Here is a 24,167-nt window from a genome sequence, read left to right on the forward strand (position 1 = left end):
TAACAATAAACACCAAAGAAAGCAATTATGTGGTGGCAATGCATTAAATGAATGACACAGACCTATTGATTCTTGGCATGGATGTAAAGAACTTATATCACTAGTAAATTGGTAGTTAAAGGTGTGTATAGAGTTCAGATTACCCAAATACTTGTTGGGTAACAATTACAGGGAACATTGAGAAGATACATAAAAGAAAAAGCCAAGAAAAAACACAAGCTAAACAAAATTAAGGAACAACACACTGGCTACTGGCGGGACGCGGGCTTGTGAAGGGCACACGTCAGTGATGGTTTTCAGAGTCAACATGGGAATCCAGCGACAGTTGTGGAAGGCGGAGGAAACCGTCATGCGCAGCTTTGCATTGTCTACGTGTCGGAGGGTGTGGGACAAGCACTCCCGAGTATGATCTACTCGTAGGCGCGTGGTGGCCTCGAATGGGGAAGCGGTTGGTGGCAGAGCGGAGCAGAGGAAGCCCAGATTACGGTGGAGTGGCGCGTGTGACGGTGAAACTTCTTAAAGTGGACATATTTGATTTTGAAAAAAAATCAAATATAAGAACTTCAAGAAGATGGTACATTTGAGGCTGAGGGTGGCATGTGGAGGTTGCAATCTGACCATTCGCGGTGGAGGAGAAGCCAGAGGAGATGTTGAACCAAGATAAATCGCTAGGGGCAATGGATAAGACCTCCGAGGAGGTTAGTTGAGCCTTGAAAGAGGTGAGAAATGGAGGGGGAAGGAGGAGGAGGAGGGGAGAAAAGGAGAAAGGGAGAGGAGGAGGTAGTAGATTTCATTACCTCATCTTCAGCAGCCTGGGGTAGAAGAGGTGTCTTCATATAAGAGAGAACGAAGGGTTTTGAGGCAATGCCAGTAAAGGCGTGAGACTGTTGTATAACCATTTTCTTGAATTGCTCATCTTTTGATGATTAGCCAGCAGCAATCATCCTCGTCATCATAAGTTGGATGATTTCTATACTGTTTTCGCAATCGCTGAATGTAGAAATACATGGAAGAAACAACGATGGTTCATGTGTCTATTTTTCTTAAATTGCTCTTTTTTTTCTTCTTTTTTTAAGCAAGTACAAAGGGAGAATGGGGAATGAGAAAGATGCATCAAATCAAACACAAAATATGGGTGGGCAACACAACAAACACCCAAAGAAACTAGTACAATGCAAATAAATCATAAAACTATTGGGAATGAGTGCCTGGCCCATTTGAGTATTGGCTTACTGGCTAAGAAAAAGGCCACTACAAACGGTGGTTTGATGCGGCAGTCTATAGAAGCACATTATAAGTACTTTTTTTTTTTTTTTTTGAATAAATAAGTACTTTTATTATAACTCCGTTATTGGCGTTATTTTCACAATGTTTATTGTAGATTGAACATTTGCAACTATAAAAGTACTTTTATTTGGTCGCAAGCACGATCTCCTAAAGATGATCCGACGACAGCAACGGTTCAGATATCGCATAAACACATCCGATAGAAAAATGCCACGTTATCCAAATAAATCACCCGCAGGTGACAGTAGCCCAACAGAAAAAAGGCTTTGGCAGTGTGGTACCTCACAGCGAACGCGAAGCCCTTTTTTCCTCCTCGTGGCTGTCGTGTCGACTGTCGTCATCTCTCTCTCTCTCTCTCTCTCTCTCTCTCTGTACCAAACTTCTTCTCTGTTCGATTCCAATTCGACTCGATCTCTCTCTCCAACGCATTTTGTGAAGGTCCTCACGCTTTGATCAATTCTTGAATCAAACTCACTGATTCAAAACATTTTTCATTTTTCTTCCCTTTTTAGTCTTTAGATGAAGAATTTAGGTCTAGTTAGGTTCTGACTCGGTGGATTCCAACTGGCAAATCCGTAAATAACCGTCAGAGCTGGGGGCGAATCAGTCTGGGCCTCACCGAAGCCCGGCGGGGGCGGAATCCGGTGCGGGACTCTGGTTCTTTCTCCGCCCGCACAATGCGCCTCGTCACCACTCCCTCGCCTACCTCGACTCTGTGAGCCGTATCGCACCCGATCGCCGCCGCGCACATCGACCGACCCCAATGGACTCCTCTGTTCACAATTCCCAATCTACTCCTCCCCCTCTCGAGGAGCACGAGTACTTGGCCCGCTACATCGTCATCAAGCACTCTTGGCGCGGCCGATACAAGCGCATACTATGCGTCTCCAGCGTCTCTATAGTCACCCTCGACCCTTCCACGCTCGCCATCACCAACTCCTATGACGTCGCCACCGATTTCGAGGGCGCCACGCCAATAATAGGCCGCGACGACAATTCGAACGAGTTCAATCTCAGCGTGCGGACCGACGGGCGTGGCAAATTCAGGGCAATTAAGTTTTCTTCGCGGTATAGGACGAGTGTATTGACGGAATTGCATAGGATTAGGTGGAATAGGCTCGGTGCCGTGGCCGAGTTTCCGGTGCTACATCTGCAGCGGCGGACCTCGGAGTGGGCTCCTTTTGTAAGTTACTGTTTTACTTTCTCCTTTAAACTGTGCAGTGTGATTATTTGCGCTTTTAAGTTGATTGTAAAGGATAAGTTTTGTTTTCTTTATTGGATTTTAGTGTGGTTTTAGGTGTGTATTTTGATTTACGATATCGTTTATGAATGCTCTTAAGATTGGAAGTAAGTTAGGAGTGAAGGTTCAGTGATAAGAGGCGTGTTTGTGACTTTGCCAAGTAGTTTGATACCAATGTTAGAGTTGGTGAGATACTTTTCAAAAAAATGTTAAGAGTTGGTGAGACCATATGTAAGGCAAAATTGTGGATTACTGGTTACTAGACATCAAGGTAGATATTGGCTTAGGAATGTAAACCTTTTTTTTATTTTTATTTTTTCTTCTACTTTATTTTTGGGTAAAATTTTGTAACAAATTCTTACTAGGATTTGTCTGTTGATTTTGTATGATTAAGGACTGGAATGTGTGAAAAAGAGAAGGGAAACTGAAGAGGTGGGAAGAACTCTCTACTCTAAAATCACCTCTTAGCTTGTTAGTTAGGATTGAAATTTCAATGCTGATAAATTTTATACTGATTTTGTAAAGGGTGAGACTATATGAGACTATATGAAGGCAGGAGAGAGTTGAGGAATTTGGAGTGTTCCATTAATTACGATTCAAAAGGTGAGTGTTCAAGCCGTGGTAAAGGAAGGAAATGGGGTTATTAGTTTTTTTATGAAGCCTAAACTGTTATTCTAGAATGTGAGAGGGTTGAATGAAGATAATAAGTGTCAGGGTGAGGAACTTACTCAGAGAGTAGAAGGCTGACATTGTTTGTTTCCAAGAAACCAAGTTTGAAGTCATGTCTTGTAATGTTGTGTGTAGTTTGTGGGGTTGCCATCATGCGGACTGGTGTTGTTTGGACTCCAAAGGGGCCTTAGGTGGCGTTTTGATTATGTGGGATAGGAGGATTGTGGAGAAGATCGACGAATGCGTGGGGGAATTCTCCTTGACTGTCACCTTCACTTGGGCCTTTGCGGGCGTCTATGGCCCTAATTCCGATAGGGATAGAGGGCTCATTTGGGATGACTTGGTTGGTTTACTCTGCTGGTGCAACTTGCCCTGTTGCATTGAGGTGATTTCAATGTTACCAAATTCCCTAGGGAGAGATCGAGCGAAGCTCGTTTATGCCCAGCTATTTGGAATTTTCTGATTTCATCTTTGATCAGGGCCTAAAATGGACCTCCTTCTTGTGGGCAAAACTTTTACTTGGTCAAATAATTGCTCTTGGTCCATAATTTATAGATTCATAGTTTCTTCGGAGTGGGAAGCCCAGTTTCTGGGCATGTCACAGAGGAGGCTCCCTAGACTTTGCTCGGATCGTTTCCCGATCCTCCTCGACTGTGGTGACTTTCACAGGGGTAGTATGCCCTTCAAATTTGAAAATATGTGGCTACAGTTTGAGAGCTTTGTGGACAAGGTGAAACAGTGGTGGGACTCTTATCTTTTTCAAGGCACTCCTAGCTTCATTTTAGCTAGCAAGCTCAAGGCTTTGAAAGTTGACCTAAAGAGATGGAATGAGGAGGTGTTTCGCAATGTAGAAAGGAAGAAGATCCTTTTGGAGGAGTTGTGTGTTCTCAGTATCATTGAAGAGGGGAGGGCATTAGGTGTTGAGGAGAGTATGAAGAAGGCATAAATTGTTAGTGCTTTAGAAAGATCCATTCTCATGGAGGAAGTGAGTTGGAGGCAAAAATCTTGGATCTTGTGGCTTAGGGAAGGTGATAAGTGCACAAAGTTTTTTCACACAATGTCTAACTCCAATAGAAGAAGGATCTCCATTGAATCCTTGTTGATTGATGACTCTATTTCTACCAACCAATCGGAGATTAGCGAGTACATTGTTTAGTTTTATAAAAAGTTGTTTACTGAGTGGTTTAGTAGGAGGCTTGTGGTGGACGGTTTGTCCTTTGATTTTACTGTTGAGGTTGCAGCTAGTTGGTTGGAGAGAGATTTTGAGGAAAATGAGGCGTGGGAGGTTGTGAAAGCAATGAATGGTGATAAGGCACGGGGCCCTGATGGTCACTCTATGGCATTCATCCAAGCTTGTTGGGTTGTTTTGAAGGTCTTTCATGAGTTCCATGCTAGTGGTAAGTTTGAGATATGCCTTAATGCTACCTTACCCTCATTCCAAAGATTCCAGGGGCTGTTGGCCCCAAGGATTTTCGCCCGATCAATTTAGTGGGTAGCATCTACAAGATTATTGCTAAGACTCTAGCTAAGATGCTTAAGATGGTGTTGGAGAAGATAATTTCTAAGTCACAAAATGCATTCACCCGAGGTAGGCAAGTTCTAGATCCTATTCTTATTGCCAATGAATGTCCTGATAGCAGATTGAGATCTGGAGAACCAAGTTTTATGTGTAAAATGGACTTAGAAAAAGCTTATGATCATGTTAATTGGGATTTCTTGTTGTACATGCTGAGAAGGTGTGGGTTTGGAGGGAAATGGTGTTCATGGATTACTCATTGTATCTCTTCGGTGCGGTTCTCTGTTTTGGTGAATGGCTTACCCACAGGTTTCTTTAGCAGCTCTCGTGGCTTGAGGCAATGGGACCCTTTGGCTCATTTGCTGTTTGTCGTAGTATGGAGGCGTTGGATAGGATGATTTCACTGCAGTGAATGGTGGTTTGTTGTTTGGATTCTCTGTCGGGCAAGGATTGATATCTCCCATCTTTTGTTTGCTGATGATACCTTACTTTTCTGTGAGGCCGACCCAAATCATCTACGTAATTTACAGAGTGCATTCTTATTATTTGGAGGTGTGTCGTGTTTGAAGACGAACTTAGCCAAGTCGGAATTGGTTCTTGTGGGATATGTTAATAATGTGGATGGGTTGGCTGGAATTTTGGGTTGTGGGGTAGCATCTCAGCCCCTAAAGTATCTTGGTCTTCCATTGGGGGATTCCTATAAGGCCAATCATATATGAGACGATGTTATTTCGAAGATAGAATGTCGGTTGGCTAGTTGAAAAATGTTGTATTAGTCAAAGGGTGATAGGATTACCCTTATCAAGAGCACCGTTTTCAACTTACGTACTTCATGTTCCTATTTCCTCTTCCTGTGAGTTTTGCAAACCATATTGAGAAGCTCCAACGTGATTTCTTATGGGGGGGCTAAGTTAAGAGTTCAAATATCACATGGTGAGATTGTCCAATGTTTGTACACTAATCTTTGAGGGAGGGTTGGGGATTAGGAACTTGTTGAGGTTCAATCATGTTCTCTTAGGTAAATATGGCTTTGGTGCTATGGGCTTGAGAGAGAGGCTTGGTGGAGAGTGGTGGTGGACTCTAAATATGGAAGTGCATGGGGAGGGTGGTGTTCTAGTGAGCCTTTTGGGGTGTATGGGGTGGGTTTATGGAAGAATATTAGGTGGGATTGGTTTATGCTGTCTAGTGTTAAGGGACTTGAGGGCGTTGAGGGCTTTGGGTTTGATGACTTGGGTTTCTTATACGTTTTGGAGCCTCTTGTGTATATTGTTTGTGTACTTAGGGGCTCCTTATGCTTTCTAATAACTTATTATTCATAAAAAAATAATATTAGGAGGGATTGGAGGAAGATTTGTAATCATACCAGATTTGAGGTGGGAGATGGGTTTAAGGTTAGATTCTGTCATGATCTTTGGTGTTGGATACGATCCTTAAGGAAGCCTTTCTAGTTTTATTTGGTATTGCTTGCGCAAAGGATGCTTTTATTGCAGTTCAGGTGGATTTTTCTAGAGTTTCCATTCAGTGGAACGTGAGCTTTGTTAGAGCAGCTCATGGTTGGGAGGTGGAAGCCTTTGCTATTGTATTTAGCAAGAATAAGACGGGAAGGAGAAGACAAGCTATGGTGGGTCCCTCATTTGGTGTTAAATCCTTCTACAGTGTCATGGGTTGTCATGATGGTTTCCGTTGAGGGTGGCATTTTTTGGTTGGTCGGCGACTATAGAAAAGATCCTTACCATGGACAATCTCCGAAAGCGGTGTATAATTGTGGTTAATTGGTGTTATATGTGCCAAAAGATGGGGAGTCTGTGGACCATCTTCTGCTTTATTGTGAGGTCGCTTGTGCCAATTGAAATGTTTTTTTAGTCGATTTGGGTTGTCTTGGGTTATGCCTAAATTAGTCGATTTGTATGCTTGTTGGTGGACTGTTAGTAGCACTCGGAGTGCTGATGTGTGGAAGCTGGTGCCTTCATGCCTTTTGTGATGTATTTGGAGGGAAATGAATAATAGAAGTTTTGAAGACTGCGAGAGGACTTTGGAGGAGATTAAGTTGTTATTTTTCAACACTTTGTATCTTTCAACAGTTGCTTTTGTTTCTCTGTTGGAGATTAATTATAATGATTTTCTTGTTCTTTTTGCCTCTTCTATCTAGGTGGTTTCTCTTACATACTTCTTGTGTACTTGGGGGCGCTTTACGCTTTTAATGTTTTTTATGTAGAATTTCCATTCTTTATGATTCTCAACCAAGCCAATCCTTTTAAACTCGCATTGCAAAATTCATGGTCAAAAGCCCATTGATTCAACTACATTAAACACGGCTACCAATTTGATACAATTTTATGCTGTTGTTTGCTCGCTTCCTTTTTATGCTGTTGCTAAGGAAATGTTGTATCCACTGAGTTGTTTTATTATCTCTAGTTGTCTGAACATTTATGGTTGTTGCTAAATCATAGTGTCACTGATTACAATAACTGAACTCAATACAATTGATAAGACTATATATACAATCTACCTCGCTGTCCATAAATTCATTTTTACTAGCCTTTATTTTGGACTGATATGATGAATTTACTCTTTCATACTGCTAAACTGTTTTGCATTCACAACTGGTGACTTGTACAGAAATTGAAAGTTACTTATGTTGGTGTTGAAATTATTGATTTAAAATCTGGAGACCTTCGCTGGTGCTTGGATTTTAGAGACATGGATTCCCCTGCCATCATTCTCCTTTCTGATGCTTACGGGAAGAAAAGTGTTGAACATGGAGGTTTTGTTCTCTGCCCTTTATACGGAAGAAAATCTAAAGCTTTCCAGGCTGCTTCAGGGACCACAACTTCTTCTATCATCTCAAATTTGGTATGGCTGGCTTCTAAAAATGTTTAACTTATAATTTCATGCTTTTTTATTTACTTATTTTTTTTTAACTGGCATTTTTCACGAGGTTACCTTTTACCTCTGAAAAAATCCTGATGCAAAGAACTCAGACCATACTGGAATGTTTGATTATGCCTGTTGGTCGTGTTGATGCTCTGAAAAATATTTTTGCATCTGAACTTATATAGTTGTATGTTGTTTGCAGACTAAAACTGCAAAATCCATGGTTGGGTTGTCACTATCTGTGGACAGTTCTCAATCCCTCACTGCAGCAGAGTATTTAAAGAGAAGGGGTAGGACATTATAAACAAGTTTCCTTCTCTTTTAAGCTATTATCATCTCTCTTTTTTTTTTTTGTGGTGTGTGTGTGTTTCAGTTTTTTATGCCTATTTTTTTTTTTTTTTAAACATATTAAATTCAGCAAAAGAGGCAGTAGGAGCAGAAGAAACCCCTTGTGGGGGTTGGTCTGTGACAAGATTGCGGTCTGCTGCTCATGGAACTCTAAATGTTACTGGATTGAATTTGGGAGTTGGCCCAAAAGGAGGACTTGGGGAGCATGGTGATGCTGTATCTTGTCAACTCATTCTTACAAAGGTTTCACTTGTTGAGAGGCGCCCGAAGAACTATGAAGTAAGCTGCTGAATTTAAGTTTTTTCTTTTAAATTTTATAGATCAGGCTTTGGCTAGATGCCAGAGTTGGAATAACTACTACTTGCATTAGGCCTGCCTTATGTCAAGATGTCTGCCTACACATTTACTGTAAATAGGCTTTGCTCATAAAATTTAATAAATGCATTTTTAAGTGATAGATTTTGATTTTTTGATGAATAAAATTTTGTTTTGACTAAATTATTAATAATTGCCATAATCATGTTAAAGGGAAGAAAAGGTTATGTTCCGTTTGACATGGAAGGCACTTATAGGAGAAGAAATAATCTGGCAATACGTTATAGATTTTTATACAAATCTTATATTTCTGTTTAAGAAAAGTATACCTACATGCAAGTTCAGGATGAGTACCTGCAAGTAAAAGATAGGGGATAATGTCTGTAGACTTAACATTCTGTAGGATTATTTTTCAATGGTTAGTGTGTGTTTGGAGTTATATCAAATGTTGAGAATCATCACTAGATGCATGCAGGCTGTTAGTGTTCGTCCTTTATCTGCAGTAAGCTCTCTTGTTCGATTTGCTGAGGAGCCCCAGATGTTTGCAATTGAATTCAATGATGGCTGCCCGATCCATGTAAGAATTTATTGCCTTCAGTTTTACTTTTGGTTCACTTAGGGGTAATGTTTCTGAAGTGTGTCATGAATTGTAGGTTTATGCAAGTACATCTCGGGATAACCTGCTTGCAGCAGTTCGTGATGTGTTGCAATCAGAAGTAGGTAGATGTGTTCTCTCTTGGATGATGATAATTTTTGTTTACCTAAAAAGTTAGATTCTGTAACATGATGCTTAAAATCCTTATAATCTCCGTGATTATCATATATTGCTCCTATAAATTTTGTTGGTGATAGATAACCTAGACACTGAATTTTCAAGTGGCGTGGTTGACCTCTGGGTGAATTTGTGTAGGGTCAGTGCCCAGTAGCTGTATTACCAAGGTTGACAATGCCTGGTCATCGTATTGATCCACCTTGTGGAAGAGTTCATTTGCAATTTGGACAACAACGCTCTGGTGCTGATATGGAGAGTGCTTCCATGCATTTGAAACACTTAGCAGCAGCTGCAAAAGATGCTGTTGCTGAAGGTGGTTCTATTCCTGGATCAAGAGCTAAGTTATGGCGAAGAATAAGAGAGTTCAATGCATGTATACCATATAGTGGAGTTCCTTTTAACATTGAAGTACCTGAAGTGACTTTGATGGCCTTAATTACAATGCTTCCGGCTACTCCAAATCTTCCTCCAGAGTCTCCTCCCTTGCCTCCCCCTTCACCTAAAGCAGCTGCCACAGTGATGGGCTTCCTTGCATGTTTACGTAGACTGCTGGCATCAAGAAGTGCAGCTTCACATGTGATGTCGTTTCCTGCTGCTGTTGGACGAGTAATGGGTTTACTCAGAAATGGTTCAGAGGGTGTAGCTGCTGAAGCTGCAGGGCTTGTTGCTGTACTTATTGGAGGTGGTCCTGGGGATACAAATATATTAACAGATTCCAAGGGAGAGCAGCATGCTACAATTATGCACACCAAGTCGGTACTGTTTGCTCATCATGGTTATGTTATTATTCTTGTCAATAGGCTGAAGCCTTTGTCTGTATCACCTTTATTGTCAATGGCTGTTGTTGAAGTTTTTGAGGCTATGATATGTGAACCACATAGTGAAACTACTCAATACACAGTTTTTGTTGAACTATTACGCCAAGTAGCTGGTTTGAAGCGTCGCTTGTTTGCGCTGTTTGGACATGCTGCTGAAAGCGTCAGGGAAACAGTAGCTGTGATTATGCGAACAATTGCAGAAGAAGATGCAATTGCAGCAGAGTCCATGCGTGATGCTGCTTTGCGTGATGGTGCTTTGCTGAGACATTTATTGCATGCGTTTTTCCTTCCTGCTGGTGAGAGGCGTGAGGTTAGTCGACAGCTCGTTGCCCTTTGGGCGGATTCCTATGAACCAGCTCTACATTTATTGTCTAGGGTTCTGCCCCCTGGGCTTGTTGCTTATTTGCACACATGTTCTGATGGAGTTCCACCTGAAGACACCAGTCAGGAAGGATCATTAACCAGTAGAAGAAAGAGGCGTTTACTTCAGCAGAGGAAAGGTCGTATAGGAAGAGGACTTGCATCTCAAGAGCATTCCTTACCTTCTGTCAATACTTTTGAAGTCGGTGATTTGGCAAGACAGAGAGGTGCTGGTGCTTTTAAAGGGTCAGATGGCTACCAAAGATCTGCTCTAGATCCGAATCTGGAACAGACTACAACCATTCAGTCTTCAGTTTCTCCCAGTGGTGATAACTTGACTAGTGAAGCGTTCTCTTCAGGGGTTCCACAAAATAATCAATCAGCTGTTGCTTCAGCTGATGGTCCATCAATGAGTCTTCATGAGGCATCAGAACCAAGTGCTTCAAATTTGGTTGATTCTGATCCCAATATAGTTGGTTTGCAAAATACAGGCCTTCCAGCCCCAGCCCAGGTTGTTGTGGAGAACACCCCTGTGGGCTCCGGAAGGCTACTTTGTAATTGGCCTGAATTTTGGCGAGCCTTTAGTCTTGACCATAATCGTGCAGATTTGATCTGGAATGAGCGTACCAGGCAAGAGTTAAGGGAAGCTTTGCAGGCTGAGGTTCATAAACTAGATGTTGAGAAGGAGCGCACAGAAGATATTGTTCCAGGGGGTGCAACGGTGGAGACTATGACTGGGCAAGATAGTGTGCCACAAATATCGTGGAACTACTCTGAGTTCTGTGTTAGTTACCCTAGCTTGTCCAAGGAAGTTTGTGTGGGTCAATATTATCTGCGTTTGCTACTAGAGAGTGGCAGCAGTGGTAGGGCACAGGATTTTCCACTGCGTGATCCAGTTGCTTTCTTTAGAGCTCTCTATCATCGGTTCTTATGCGATGCCGACATAGGGCTTACAGTAGATGGTGCTGTTCCTGATGAAATGGGTGCATCTGATGATTGGTGTGATATGGGAAGATTAGATGGTTTTGGAGGAGGTGGAGGTTCTTCAGTTAGAGAGCTTTGTGCAAGGGCAATGGCGATTGTATATGAACAGCATTATAAGACAATAGGCCCTTTTGAGGGCACTGCTCACATCACGGTTCTTTTGGATAGAACAGATGACAGAGCTTTGAGGCACCGTCTTCTCCTCCTTTTGAAGGTACATTATAGATTGGGTTCCATAGATATTTTATCTGTTGATTTATGAGTTTCCTGGATGCTACTTTTTACCATGTTCTGTTGTGCATATTGGTGTAAGTGATATGTTTTCTCTTTTGTTTGTTTGTGCTGAACTTTTTTTTTTTATTGGTAAGTTAAACACACACCTGGTGGGTCCTGGCCCCATGATCTCACCTTTCACTCTGTTGTTATAGGGGAAGGAAATGTCACTACACAGAAATTATCATGAATAATTGAAACGTGACGGTGAACTTATCTTTATAGTGTATACTGACGCTAATAGAGATTTGTATAATCCTTCTAACCTAGAGCAGGCATAACAGTTTTGCTCTCTTAGATGCCATTCTACCAGTTTGCTAATTCCCAGAGAATGAAACTCTGGATGTTCTTCAGAAAATCAACCTGATAAATGGAATGGGCTCCAGATTTAGGCAAAGCCTGAAATGAAGTTTGCATTTGTCATCACTGTTTTAGTTTAAATAGTAACTTCTCTCCATTCTATATATTTTCAGGCTTTGATGAAGATTCTATCAAATGTGGAGGCTTGTGTTTTGGTTGGAGGATGTGTTTTAGCTGTGGATCTGCTGACAGTGGTTCATGAGGCTTCAGAAAGGACTTCTATCCCTTTGCAGTCAAATTTGATTGCTGCTACCGCTTTCTTGGAACCACTTAAGGAATGGTTGTTTATTGACAAGGATGGTGCACAAGTTGGACCCCTGGAAAAGGATGCTATCAGGAGGTTCTGGTCAAAGAAAGCCATTGATTGGACAACAAGGTGCTGGGCTTCTGGGATGCTAGATTGGAAGAGATTGCGTGATATCCGTGAACTTCGCTGGGCGCTAGCTATTCGGGTTCCAGTTCTCACTCCTACTCAGGTATTGTCATATCACACGGAACATAATGCTGATCTGTATTATGGTTGTTAGCGATTTGATTACAGTTGGTTTTCTGAGACCTATAAACTCTACTAGATTGTTCTGTGATGGATTTATGAGTGTGCTGCATGTATATCAGTGTTTCACTTGTATAGTGCATTTCACCTTTTATGGAATTCAGCCTGCAGTGCTGAAGTGTAATCCTTAGCTTCTGATTGAAGTCGAGCATAGTATGTGGGTTAAATTCTCGAGAGCTGATGGTTAGGACTTGGGATTGTATCTAACATCTCCCCTCTCAGGATATGCTTTGGCAGGACCAACACTGGGTGATGGTCACTTTATTTGAGAATGCATGAAAGACACATAAGTCTTGGAATATCATGCATATGGGATATTAGCAATTGCTAGCTACAGAAGTGTTTTTATTTTTTTGGTTCTTATACTAACTTAGAAATCACATGCCTGTAACCTTTTCCTCATTTCATTTTTATCTTCTTGATACTTAGTGATAGATGTTACTTGTTTTCAGGTAGGGGAGGCTGCATTGTCCATATTACATAGCATGGTATCTGCTCATTCAGATTTAGATGATGCTGGAGAGATAGTTACACCAACTCCCAGAGTAAAATGGATCTTGTCAAGTCCACGTTGCCTTCCCAATATTGCACAGGTGATTATTGACGCTCAATTTTGATATTTTAATGCTAAACGAGTCCTAGTGGTAGTCTGATGGTCTCTCTGGACTTAGAATGATTCTGTGTGTGCGTCTGGTGAGTGTATGTGCATATTATTTCAAGTGTCTACATTGTAAAACCTCGATTCCTATTTTAGTTGATATGCATGGACATTGACGGAGACCCTGCCTCTTTAATTTTGGGATCTGAATGTTTGTCTGGCACTTACTATCTTCAATTTTCTTTTCCAAATTAATTTAGGCTATGCTTTCTGGGGAACCAAGTATTGTAGAGGGTGCTGCTGCTTTGCTTAAGGCTGTTGTTACCCGAAATCCCAAGGCCATGATGCGTCTATACAGCACAGGTGCATTTTATTTTTCCCTGGCATACCCTGGATCTAATCTCCTTTCAATTGCTCAACTCTTCTCAGTGACTCATGTCCATCAAGCATTTCATGGTGGGGAAGAAGCTGCACTTTCCGCTTCATTGCCACTGGCAAAACGTAGTGTATTGGGTGGACTTCTTCCTGAATCCTTGCTATATGTACTGGAGCGGAGTGGTCCAGCTGCATTTGCTGCAGCAATGGTTTCTGATTCTGATACTCCTGAGATTATATGGACTCACAAAATGCGAGCAGAAAATCTTATTCGTCAGGTATAGCTAAACCTTGAAGTGAGGCATTTGCATTATGTCTCTATAAACTACAGCTGAATCTGAGCTCTTTGCCTTTCCACCAGGTTTTGCAGCACCTTGGAGATTTTCCCCATAAATTGCCACAGCATTGCCACTCTTTATATGAGTACGCGCCTATGCCACCAGTGACATACCCAGAACTAAGAGATGAAATGTGGTGTCACCGTTATTACCTTCGAAACTTATGTGATGAGATCCGGTTTCCACATTGGCCAATCGTTGAGCATGTTGAATTTCTACAGTCATTACTTGTAATGTGGCGTGAAGAGTTGACACGTAGACCCATGGATCTTTCTGAAGAAGAAGCTTGCAAAATCTTAGAGATATCCCCAGAAGATGTGTCAAGTGATGATGCCAATAAGAATCATGCTTTTGAGCTGAGTGAGGAGATATCTAGCATATCCAAGCAGATTGAGAACATCGATGAAGAAAAACTGAAGCGACAATATAGGAAACTTGCAATGAAATACCATCCGGACAAAAATCCTGAAGGACGGGAGAAGTTTCTTGCTGTACAGAAAGCTTATGAGCGCCTGCAGGTAGTCATTGAACTCCAAATTTATTATATCTATCTTAAAATGCTTAAAATCTTGAGAATGCAGGATTTTCTTATGCAAAAATCGTAGAATTTCAATGTTATTCCCAAGTGGCTGTTGGCTCTTCTAGATAGTGGAAGTTTCATGAATAGGCCAGTTATTTCATGATATGGGTCTAACAACTTAAACCTGTGTATACCTGTATTTTGCACCTTAAGTCCTTAAATGGAATTGATAGCCCTTGGAATGTTTAAGACTTTCCCCTTGTTTTTATCCCCCCCTCCTTTCACTAAGATCTTTAAAAATACCATGTATTGACGATTACTTAAAAAAAAATCATGCATTCTCATGTATTTAGTTTCACTTGATACATCCATCGCCTTTATCTCAAAATAGTAATTCTTTTTAACTATCTGTGCATTATCGTGTTCTAGTAGTACAGCCATTTATGTAGCTTGTGCGTCTGTGAAGTGCAGGTGTACAAGGCTCATTTATGGTGTTAAGAATAGTAATAAAATTTAGAATTGAAGATGCAATATGATAAAGATTCTGCTTTGTGTAGAGCATTTTAGGATATTATTTGCATGTGTTGAAGCATTCCCAATGTAGAAAGATTTGAATAATCACTATTCATCTACATCACACTTTTTTAAGCTTACTAAACACTTTCCTCAATATGACTGTTTGTAGGCCACCATGCAAGGCTTGCAAGGTCCTCAACCTTGGAGGTTGTTACTTCTACTGAAAGGACAGTGTATCTTATACCGACGATATGGATATTTACTGGAGCCATTTAAATATGCTGGCTATCCCATGTTACTCAATGCAGTTACTGTGGACAAAGATGATAACAATTTTCTTTCTGCTGATAGAGCACCCCTCCTTGTTGCCGCATCAGAGCTTATTTGGTTGACGTAAATCCCCCTTGGGCCAACATCTCTTTTGTTGATTTTACTATAATAATAATTGAATATTGACACTGATATGTTCCATTAGCTTCTTATGATTTTCCCATCTTTAGGTGCTCATCTTCTTCATTGAATGGTGAAGAGCTTGTGAGGGACGGTGGGATACAGCTTCTTGCAACTCTTCTTTCCCGTTGCATGTGTGTTGTTCAGCCTACTACTCCTGCAAGTGAACCATCCGCCATCATTGTTACAAATGTGATGCGAACCTTTTCTGTTTTGAGTCAATTTCAGAGTGCCAGAATTGAGATGCTTGAACTTTCTGGACTAGTTGATGACATTGTACACTGCACTGAACTTGAGCTTGTACCTGCGGCAGTTGATGCTGCCCTCCAGACAATTGCCAATGTTTCTGTGTCCTCCGAGTTGCAGAATGCCTTATTAAACGCTGGTGTTTTGTGGTAAGTCTATTATATATATATATATATATATACACACATATATCACCCATATGGCTTGTCCAAACCCTTAACTTGGCTGCATGATTGCTTCACTGCTAAATCAATGGCCATAAATTCAGATTAGGAGCATATTCTCACTAATCAAAAAAAGAAAAAGATTAGGTGGCACTAAGTCCACTCATTCTTTCTGTTAAAAGCTGTAGTTTACATTCTTAAAACTTCTTGTTTTATTTATTTATTTTTTGAGTAGTTAGCATAATGAGTTTTTTAATTGAAACTTGAATATAATTGTTATGATACTTCTAACCTTGTTTCCCTGTATCATCATATTGACTCATCAATCTCACTGCTTTAAATTTGGCTGTTTTTAGGTTCCTCTTGCCACTGCTGCTTCAGTATGATTCTACTGCAGAGGAATCTGATATGACTGAGTCACATGGGGTTGGCGCTAGTGTTCAGATTGCAAAAAATCTGCATGCAGTGCGAGCATCCCAGGCCCTATCAAGGCTTAGTGGTTTATGTAGTGATGAGAATTCAACACCTTACAATCAGGGTGCAGCTGATTCCCTCAGAGCTTTGCTAACTCCTAAACTGGGCAGTATGTTAAAAGATCAAGTGCCAAAAGACCTACTTTCTAGATTAAACACCAACTTGGAGTCTCCAGAGGTAAATCCTATGAGTTTTCTGTTTTCCCGTCTACCGGAAGACAACTTGTGTGTTAAGATTTCCAGGGATGAGGATAAAATTCTGTTGGATGACTTGGAATATGCTTATATGTTGTGGAAAGTGTCAGTTGTCTGTTTTTGATTTGTTTGGGTGGGCTATGACTTCATGGTATAAAATATTTTGAGTACTAGTAAGCTATGGTCTTGCATCCTTCCTTTTAATATTAATGTGTGTTTTTTCTTTGTACTTATAAAAGAAAAATATTAATGTTTTTTCATTTTCTGGTGTTTCTTTTGAGGGTGCAATTGCATAATATTATAAATATTTTCTTAGAAGGTAATTATTAAATTATTTATGTTGAGACATTAGTTGTGGGACTAGATTGACAATATTTGGAAGGCTCATAGAGCGTTTCTAGATTTAAGTTCCAAGGTGTATTTGCACATGGAAGTGCGTGTATTTCTTAGGATCTAAACTAGGCATGTTAACGTAGGCTTCCCCTTTATTTTAACACTTTTTCCTAATCAACTGGACTCAAGACCTTGGTTGGTTTTTGACAATTTAGCGGCGTGGTGCAATTTATGTTTTAGTGAAACTGATGCCGTTGCCTTGGTGCTCGGTTTTAAAGCCTAAAAACACTACATACCAAACTAACTGGCAAAGTGCAAGGCATTCAGGGAACCACGAAAATTGACCGTTCCACGTGTGCCAATTGTTTTGGTTAATTTCAGATGACCCCTCGGTACACGGCACTGATCATTCTCAACTCACTGCTAGAAGACGATGAGACCCATTGTATCGCACCGCTCCGATCATTCTCAGTTAGTTGTGGATGATTGCATGTGTGCTACATCAGGAGATACTTCGAGAGTTCGAGGATATCCTTTCTTTTCCATCACTGACTCATTGGATAGTAGCTAAAGATTAGCCTTATGAAAAGCTTTTATTACTGATCAGTGTCGATCAAAATTTACTGACCGACTATACCGATGTTCAGTTGGTCAGCCTCTGGTAGTGCGATTCAATTGGTCATTTGCCAAACTGAAGAGGTCAGTTTGGTTGTCAGAACTCCCTCAAAATCATCTGGACGGACCGATGATCACACCTACAGAAGATAATGGCTTAAATAATGTTATAATATTTTGACAAGTAAATATTGTTAGGTTTTCTTTTTTCTTTTCAGCCTGACTTTTTTGTGTAACTAATCATGGGGTCTAATGAGATGATCCTGCAAATAGCTGCACTTCTATTTTTGGGCAATAGAAAATGATGGCTTCAAATGGTCGTATGCTCTATTTGAATACAGAGTTATTTAATCATCTGGCATGTAATCATCCTTTCTGGGAATTTAGTTACATGTGTGATTATTAGTCATATTTTGAGTATAATCTTCACTATATTAACTACTTGTGGTTTTAGATTATCTGGAACTCTTCGATCCGAGCAGAACTATTAAAATTTGTGGATCAGCAACGTGCAAGCCAGGGTCCTGATGGATCGTATGACCTAAAAGATTCACAGTTCTTTGTGTATAAGGCACTATCAAAAGAACTCTTTGTAGGCAATGTTTACTTGAGGGTCTACAATGATCAGCCAGATTTTGAGATCAGTGAACAAGAAGCTTTTTGCGTTGCTCTAGTTGATTTTATATCACATCTATTGCATAATAGGTGTGCTACAGATTCTGATAGTCAAAATGAAGTTAATGTCAGTGGCTTATCCCTTGAGACATCTGAGCATCAAAATGATATGGCTCATGGGTCAGTTAATGAACAGCATGAAACATCTGAGAACCAAAGTGATTTGGCTGCTGGATCAATCAATGAACAGCAGATTTCTGATGATTCTTTGGCAGTATCTGATGGACAAGTGGCAAACAAGGAAAAAATTGAACTGGTTAAGAACCTTCAGTCTGGATTGACCTCACTTCAGGTACGTTGCTCACTTGTTATATTGAGTTGCTATTCATCTTATGCATCTGACACATTCTTATACTTGCAGAACTTACTGACAAGCAATCCAAGTTTGGCGTCAATATTTTCTACTAAAGACAAGTTGTTGCCTCTTTTTGAATGCTTTTCTGTGCCTGTTGCATCAGAAAGCGACATTCCTCAACTTTGCCTGAGGGTATTGTCACTCTTGACTGCATATGCTCCATGCTTGGAGGCTATGGTTGCAGATGGATCTAGTCTTCTCCTTTTATTACAAATGCTTCACTCTTCCCCAAATTGTCGGGAAGGGGTTCTTCATGTTCTTTATGCATTGGCAAGTACAGCAGAACTTGCTTGGGCTGCTGCCAAGCATGGTGGAGTGGTGTACATTCTGGAACTTCTTTTGCCATTGCAGGGTAATGAACTTTGTTGCCTTTTCTTTTTGTTTTCATTATCAAATTATATTTTTTATTAATAAGAATAACTTTAATGCGCAGAAGAAATTCCCTTACAGCAAAGAGCTGCAGCAGCCTCTTTGTTGGGGAAACTTGTTGGGCAGCCAATGCATGGGCCTAGAGTTGCAATAACACTGGCAAGATTTCTTCCAGATGGCCTGGTATCGGTTATTAGGGATGGTCCTGGTGAGGCCGTTGTAGCTGCCCTTGAACAGACGACAGAGACACCTGAACTTGTATGGACGCCAGCAATGGCAGCTTCTTTAGCTGCACAGATTGCAACTATGGCAGCAGACCTATTCCGCGAACAGATAAAAGGTCGTGTTGTTGATTGGGATGTACCTGAGCAGGCATCTGGGCAGCAGGAAATGAGAGACGAGCCACAGGTATCACCTGATATATGATGTTATGTTTAGGCATATGCGTCTTCATGCTGTTCATGAACTAAAAGTTAAATGATCTTGCAGGTTGGTGGAATCTATGTCAGGCTGTTCTTAAAAGATCCCAAATTTCCCCTGAGAAATCCAAAGAGATTCTTGGAAGGACTACTGGATCAGTATTTGTCATCCATTGCTGCGACACATTATGAAACACAACCTGTTGACCCTGAGCTTCCTTTGCTCCTCTCTGCTGCTCTGGTTTCGTTATTACGAGTACACCCTGCACTTGCAGATCATGTTGGATATCTTGGATACGTGCCAAAACTTGTAGCTGCTGTGGCCTATGAGGGAAGACGAGAAACAATGGCATCAGAGGAGGTGGATAATGGCAACTATGCTGATAGAAGATATGAACCTGATGATGGATCAACACAGCCATCACAAACTCCACAAGAACGTGTACGTCTTAGTTGTTTACGAGTACTACATCAACTTGCAGCTAGTACAACATGTGCTGAAGCTATGGCAGCAACTAGTGTAGGGACGCCTCAGGTATATGTTAAACAGTCTGTTTCTCTGCTGTTAAAATGGTTGTCTTGTGATTCTGTTAACATGTTTATATGTAATGACCACATTTGCTCATTTGAAAGGGATGGACATATGATCAAGTTTGCAAAAGGCATTGGTGAATTTTTTATTTTTTATTTTTATTTTTTTAAGTATAATGATATCAAAATGCTGAACCATATCCTGTTCTTGCCTTGGGAAATTTCAAATTTTAGGAATTTTATTGATATTGTTACTACCTTGTTAATTCTGATTTCTGTTCATGTGAGTTTTGTTGGGGGGGGGGGGGGGGGGGGGGGGGGGGGTAGGAGGGTGTTGTCTCCTTTAGAAATTAGAGTGGTCATTAAACCTTGCATTGTTGGCCATCTTTCTCTGCATTTGTTTTTAATCTGTTTACTCCTGTCAATCTTGTTTTCAGGTTGTTCCACTTCTAATGAAAGCAATTGGATGGCAAAGTGGAAGCATACTAGCTCTTGAGACACTAAAACGTGTTGTGGTTGCTGGAAATAGAGCTAGGGATGCTCTTGTTGCACAAGGACTTAAGTGAGTAACTTCCATGCTATAGGTTCATTAATCAATCCATAGGTTTACTCTAGTTTTACTTATCAAAAAAAAAAAAAAAAAAAGGTTTACTTCTAGTTTCAATTGTGGCGTGATCTATGCCTTGCAGATCCAAATGAATGTCAAAACTCTTTTATTTGCACCAAGAGATTTGCTAAAATACACTTAGGCAGACACACTTGAACAGTCATGTGTTTGAAATGCATATTAATTGTATTAGAATGGGGGCAGGTTTGGATGTTTAATGGGGGCTTCTACTGTATTTTAGGTTTTTGTGGGCTTCGGGTGTTGTGGGTCCTTGTGGGTTTTCTTGGGTTCTTTTTGTGGGCTAGCTGGGTTGTTCCTGTGTATACTATTTGTGTACTCAAGGGTGCCTTACGCTTTTTTAATAATATTTCCTTATAAAAAAAAATAATAATAAAATTAATTAAATGATTCTTAAAAAAATAAAAAATAAAAAATTAAATGATTAAAACAATAATTTCCTATTAGCTTACACTTTTAGGATAAGTGGTGATTTAACATGGTATCAGAACAAAGGTCTTGAGTTTGAATCTTGTTTTAGTCATTCTCCTCCTATTCCAATTAAATATTCCACGTGTTGAACCTCACTTCTTAAGGGAGAGTTTGAGCCCATATGTGAGGGAAATGTTAAAATATTAATTAAATAATTAACACAATCATTAAGCTTTTAGAATAAGTAGTGATTTAATGGTACTTACAATTTATTTATAGATTGCACAAGAGTTTTATTCTTTTCTATAGAAGTAAGATGTTATTTGTTTTCCGAAATTACATCTTGCTTTTTTTATTTTTTTTGTAAGTGATTAAAATATCATTAAAAACTTAAGGCGCCCTTAGGTACAGTAATACATAAGAAGTATACAAGAGAAAACACATAGCTAACTAGAAAGAAAAAAAGAAGAAGAAAATGATGATAATTGTACAAAGAAAAAGGAGAAATAGATGCAGTTGCCCAAAGGAAAAGAATATAAAAGAAAAAGGACTCTCAAGTTGCAGTCCTCAACATTTCTATCATTTATTTCCTTCCAAATGCACCACAAGAGACAAAGAGACACCATCTTTCTTACAACAGCACTCCAAATTCTACCAACAATCCACCAACAAGCAAGTCAACTACTTGGTTAGGCATAACCCAAAACAGCCTAAAGCACCTGAAAAAAAACATTCCATAAGGCGCAAGCAACCTCACATGAAAAAGAAGATGGTTCACAAATTCCACATTCCTCTTACACATACCAACACCTGTCAATGATAATGACATGCCACTTCCTAAGATTGTTCATGGTAAGGATCTTTTTGAGTCCCCGACCAAGCAAAGAAAACCACCCTCAAATGAGTCTTAGTTCGCCAAATACTCTTCCAATGGAAAGGAAAACCATCAATACAAACGAAGACACTGTAAAAAGATCTGACATTGAACAACCCTTTTTTTAAGGGGGTCCACCAAAGTTTGTCTTCACCTTCCCGCTACTAGTTGAATACAACGAGTTAGAGAACGAGGCAAATATATCCACATGTCAGTCAGGAGCCACTCTAGCAAAGCTAACATTCCACTTATTGGAGCCATCTGAAAGCTTCCAAGTTCCAAACCCCCAAACCTCTCTTGGACATGGGAGAGCAAACGTTGGACCAACTTACCAAGTGAAATTTGAACTCTTTGCTGTGCCTCCTGCATAAGAAATCTCGTTGAAGCTTCTCTATATAGTTTGCAACACCCACAGGGAGAGGGAAAATGGACATGAAATAACGTAGGCAAATTGGAAAGGGTGCTATTGATAAGGGTAATCCTTTTTCAATAACATCATCCCAAATAGACTTGGCCCTAAAAGAGGCCCCCAATGGGAGACCAAGATACTTCATAGGCAAAAAAGAAACCCCACAACCCATAATGCCAGCCAACCCATCCACATTCTCAACAATACCCACTAGAACCAATTCTGATATAGCCAGATTAATTTTCAATTTGGAAACAGCTTCGAAGCATAAAAATAAAGCACGCTGATGGCTGAGGTGGTCAGGCTTAGCCCCATAGAAAACTAAAGTGTCATCTACAAACAAGAGGTGTGAGATGTTAACCTCCCTAAACCCCACAAAAAAGCCTGAAAGAAAACCCCCATCAACAGTTGCAAAAATTATTCTACTTAAGGCCTCCATAACAATAACAAAGAGAAAAGGCAACTAAGGATCTCCCTGTCTCAAACCACAGGAGCTACCAAAGAAACTGGACGGGGTGCCATTCACCAAAACGGAGAAGCGCACCTAAGAATACAAGTAAGAAATCTCAATTGACATGATCGTAGGCCTTTCAATATTCAGCTTACAGAGCACCCTTGGCTCACCAGAATTTATCCTACTATCCAAACATTCATTAGCAATGAGCACAAAATCAAGGATTTGCCTACCTCTAACAAAAGTGTTATGGGGCTTCGAAATAATCTTCTTGACGACCTTTTTCAACCTATTGGCAAGGACTTGAGCAATAATCTTGTAAACTCCACTCACAGGACTGATAGAGCGAAGGTCCTTAAGATCAATGGCCCCAATTTTCTTTGGAATGAGGGAAATGAAGGTGGCATTGAGACTTTTCTCAAACTTGCTACTAGCATGAAAATCGTGGAATACCCCCATAATATCTGCCTTGATCACCTCCCAACAAACTTTGAAGAACGCCGTATAAAAACCATCAGGGCCTTGGGCCTTCTCACTGTTCATACCTTTCACCTCATAAAGGAACTCACTCTCCTTGACCAGTCTCTCTAACCAGGATGCCTTTACATCAATGGAATCAAAATTGAGGCCTTCCAACTTGTGCCAACTAAACTATTCTGAAAAAGGATTGCCATAGAAGTGCACAATGTGATCTCTGATTGCTGGTTGATCAGAAGGTATGAGCCATTGATTGACAACGACTTGATGGATTTATTCGTCCTATTCGAATTGGCCACCCAATGGAAACCATTTGTGCATTTGTCACCCCCTTTTAACCAAAGAGCCCTAGAATTTTTCTTCCAACTTATCTCCTCCATTAAAGTAGCTTTCTCCAATTCCCCAGTGATATCGGTCTTCCTCAGTTTCTCTTCATCATCTAAGACCCTCTCTTCCTCTGAACCGTCAAGAACACAGTTCCTCCAAATGAGATTTTTTTTTGAGATACCACAGTTTTCTGAGATACCACATTTGAAACCGATAAGATGACCACCACCATTGCCTCACCCTGTCCAAAAAGCCATTGGCCTGAAGCCACATATTCTCAAACTTAAAGGATGTTTTGCCCCCCCTGAATACCACCACAATCAAGAAGAATGGGGAAAGTGGTATGAACATAACCTTTTTTTTTTTATAAGTAAGAGAATTTCATTAAAAATGCGTAAGGCGCCCCCAAGTACACAGGATGTATACACAGAAGCAACTCAGCTAGCCTACATAAAAAACCCAATAAAACCACAAGGAACCCACAAGAAAACCCCTAACAAGCATAATAGAAACCTTCATAAAACAAAAGAACCCCCAATAGTCACCCCCGAATACAAAAAAAAAACCCTAAAAGCACCCAAACCAACCCCAAAAACCCCCCAACAAGACCCCCTAAACCCAAAAGAAAAAAAAACCCTAGAACCCGAGAAAAACCCAAGAGAAACACTCCTCAAAATAATCCAAGCAAAAACCGAACCCGATGAATGGCCCACAAACCCACCCAAGCACACAACTCTACAACATAAGGCCCTTTCCTTTCCTACGCCTAGCGGAAGATTTAGCGTCGCCATAGTTGATAGAGCTATGCAGGTTTAGAAGCTCCCTCTTGCCTTTGGACTTTTGGCGCGATATCATATTGTCACGCTGAAATTCTTCTTCTGTGGCATTCCGAATGGCCAACGCCTCGTCACCAAAAGCGCCCTCTAACACCCAATCCAAAGGCGAAACATCCCAAAGATCAACGTCCTCCTCCCAAACCACAATCTCCCAATTATGATCAAAACCGATCGGCCAATTCCGAGATTGGGAGAAACTATTACCCTCAATAG

The 24,167-nt window shown here is 40.5% G+C and overlaps 1 protein-coding gene across 2 annotated transcripts in view; it reads left to right on the forward strand.

Annotated features, from left to right (window-relative positions):
• Positions 1 to 1,635: 1,635 nt before the first annotated feature.
• Positions 1,636 to 24,167, forward strand: part of LOC133856991 (dnaJ homolog subfamily C GRV2) — a 29,352-nt gene continuing 6,820 nt past the window's right edge. Inside the window, exons 1-19 of one of the 2 annotated variants that reach the window (XM_062292069.1) lie at positions 1,636 to 2,470; positions 7,332 to 7,565; positions 7,789 to 7,876; positions 8,005 to 8,213; positions 8,725 to 8,826; positions 8,903 to 8,965; positions 9,160 to 11,397; positions 11,930 to 12,292; positions 12,822 to 12,962; positions 13,228 to 13,620; positions 13,704 to 14,198; positions 14,886 to 15,109; positions 15,217 to 15,561; positions 15,933 to 16,227; positions 17,647 to 18,159; positions 18,229 to 18,574; positions 18,656 to 18,999; positions 19,081 to 19,545; positions 19,979 to 20,103. In XM_062292069.1, the coding sequence (XP_062148053.1) occupies positions 2,051 to 2,470; positions 7,332 to 7,565; positions 7,789 to 7,876; positions 8,005 to 8,213; positions 8,725 to 8,826; positions 8,903 to 8,965; positions 9,160 to 11,397; positions 11,930 to 12,292; positions 12,822 to 12,962; positions 13,228 to 13,620; positions 13,704 to 14,198; positions 14,886 to 15,109; positions 15,217 to 15,561; positions 15,933 to 16,227; positions 17,647 to 18,159; positions 18,229 to 18,574; positions 18,656 to 18,999; positions 19,081 to 19,545; positions 19,979 to 20,103 (7,403 nt within the window). In that variant the 5' untranslated portion in view covers positions 1,636 to 2,050. Of the gene's footprint in view, positions 2,471 to 7,331; positions 7,566 to 7,788; positions 7,877 to 8,004; positions 8,214 to 8,714; positions 8,827 to 8,902; positions 8,966 to 9,159; positions 11,398 to 11,929; positions 12,293 to 12,821; positions 12,963 to 13,227; positions 13,621 to 13,703; positions 14,199 to 14,885; positions 15,110 to 15,216; positions 15,562 to 15,932; positions 16,228 to 17,646; positions 18,160 to 18,228; positions 18,575 to 18,655; positions 19,000 to 19,080; positions 19,546 to 19,978; positions 20,104 to 24,167 lie in introns of those variants that run through there. The other variant, XM_062292070.1, reaches the window with a different exon arrangement.

The sequence above is a fragment of the Alnus glutinosa genome, chromosome 14 (assembly GCF_958979055.1).
Source record: "Alnus glutinosa chromosome 14, dhAlnGlut1.1, whole genome shotgun sequence".
NCBI classification, from domain to species: domain Eukaryota; kingdom Viridiplantae; phylum Streptophyta; class Magnoliopsida; order Fagales; family Betulaceae; genus Alnus; species Alnus glutinosa.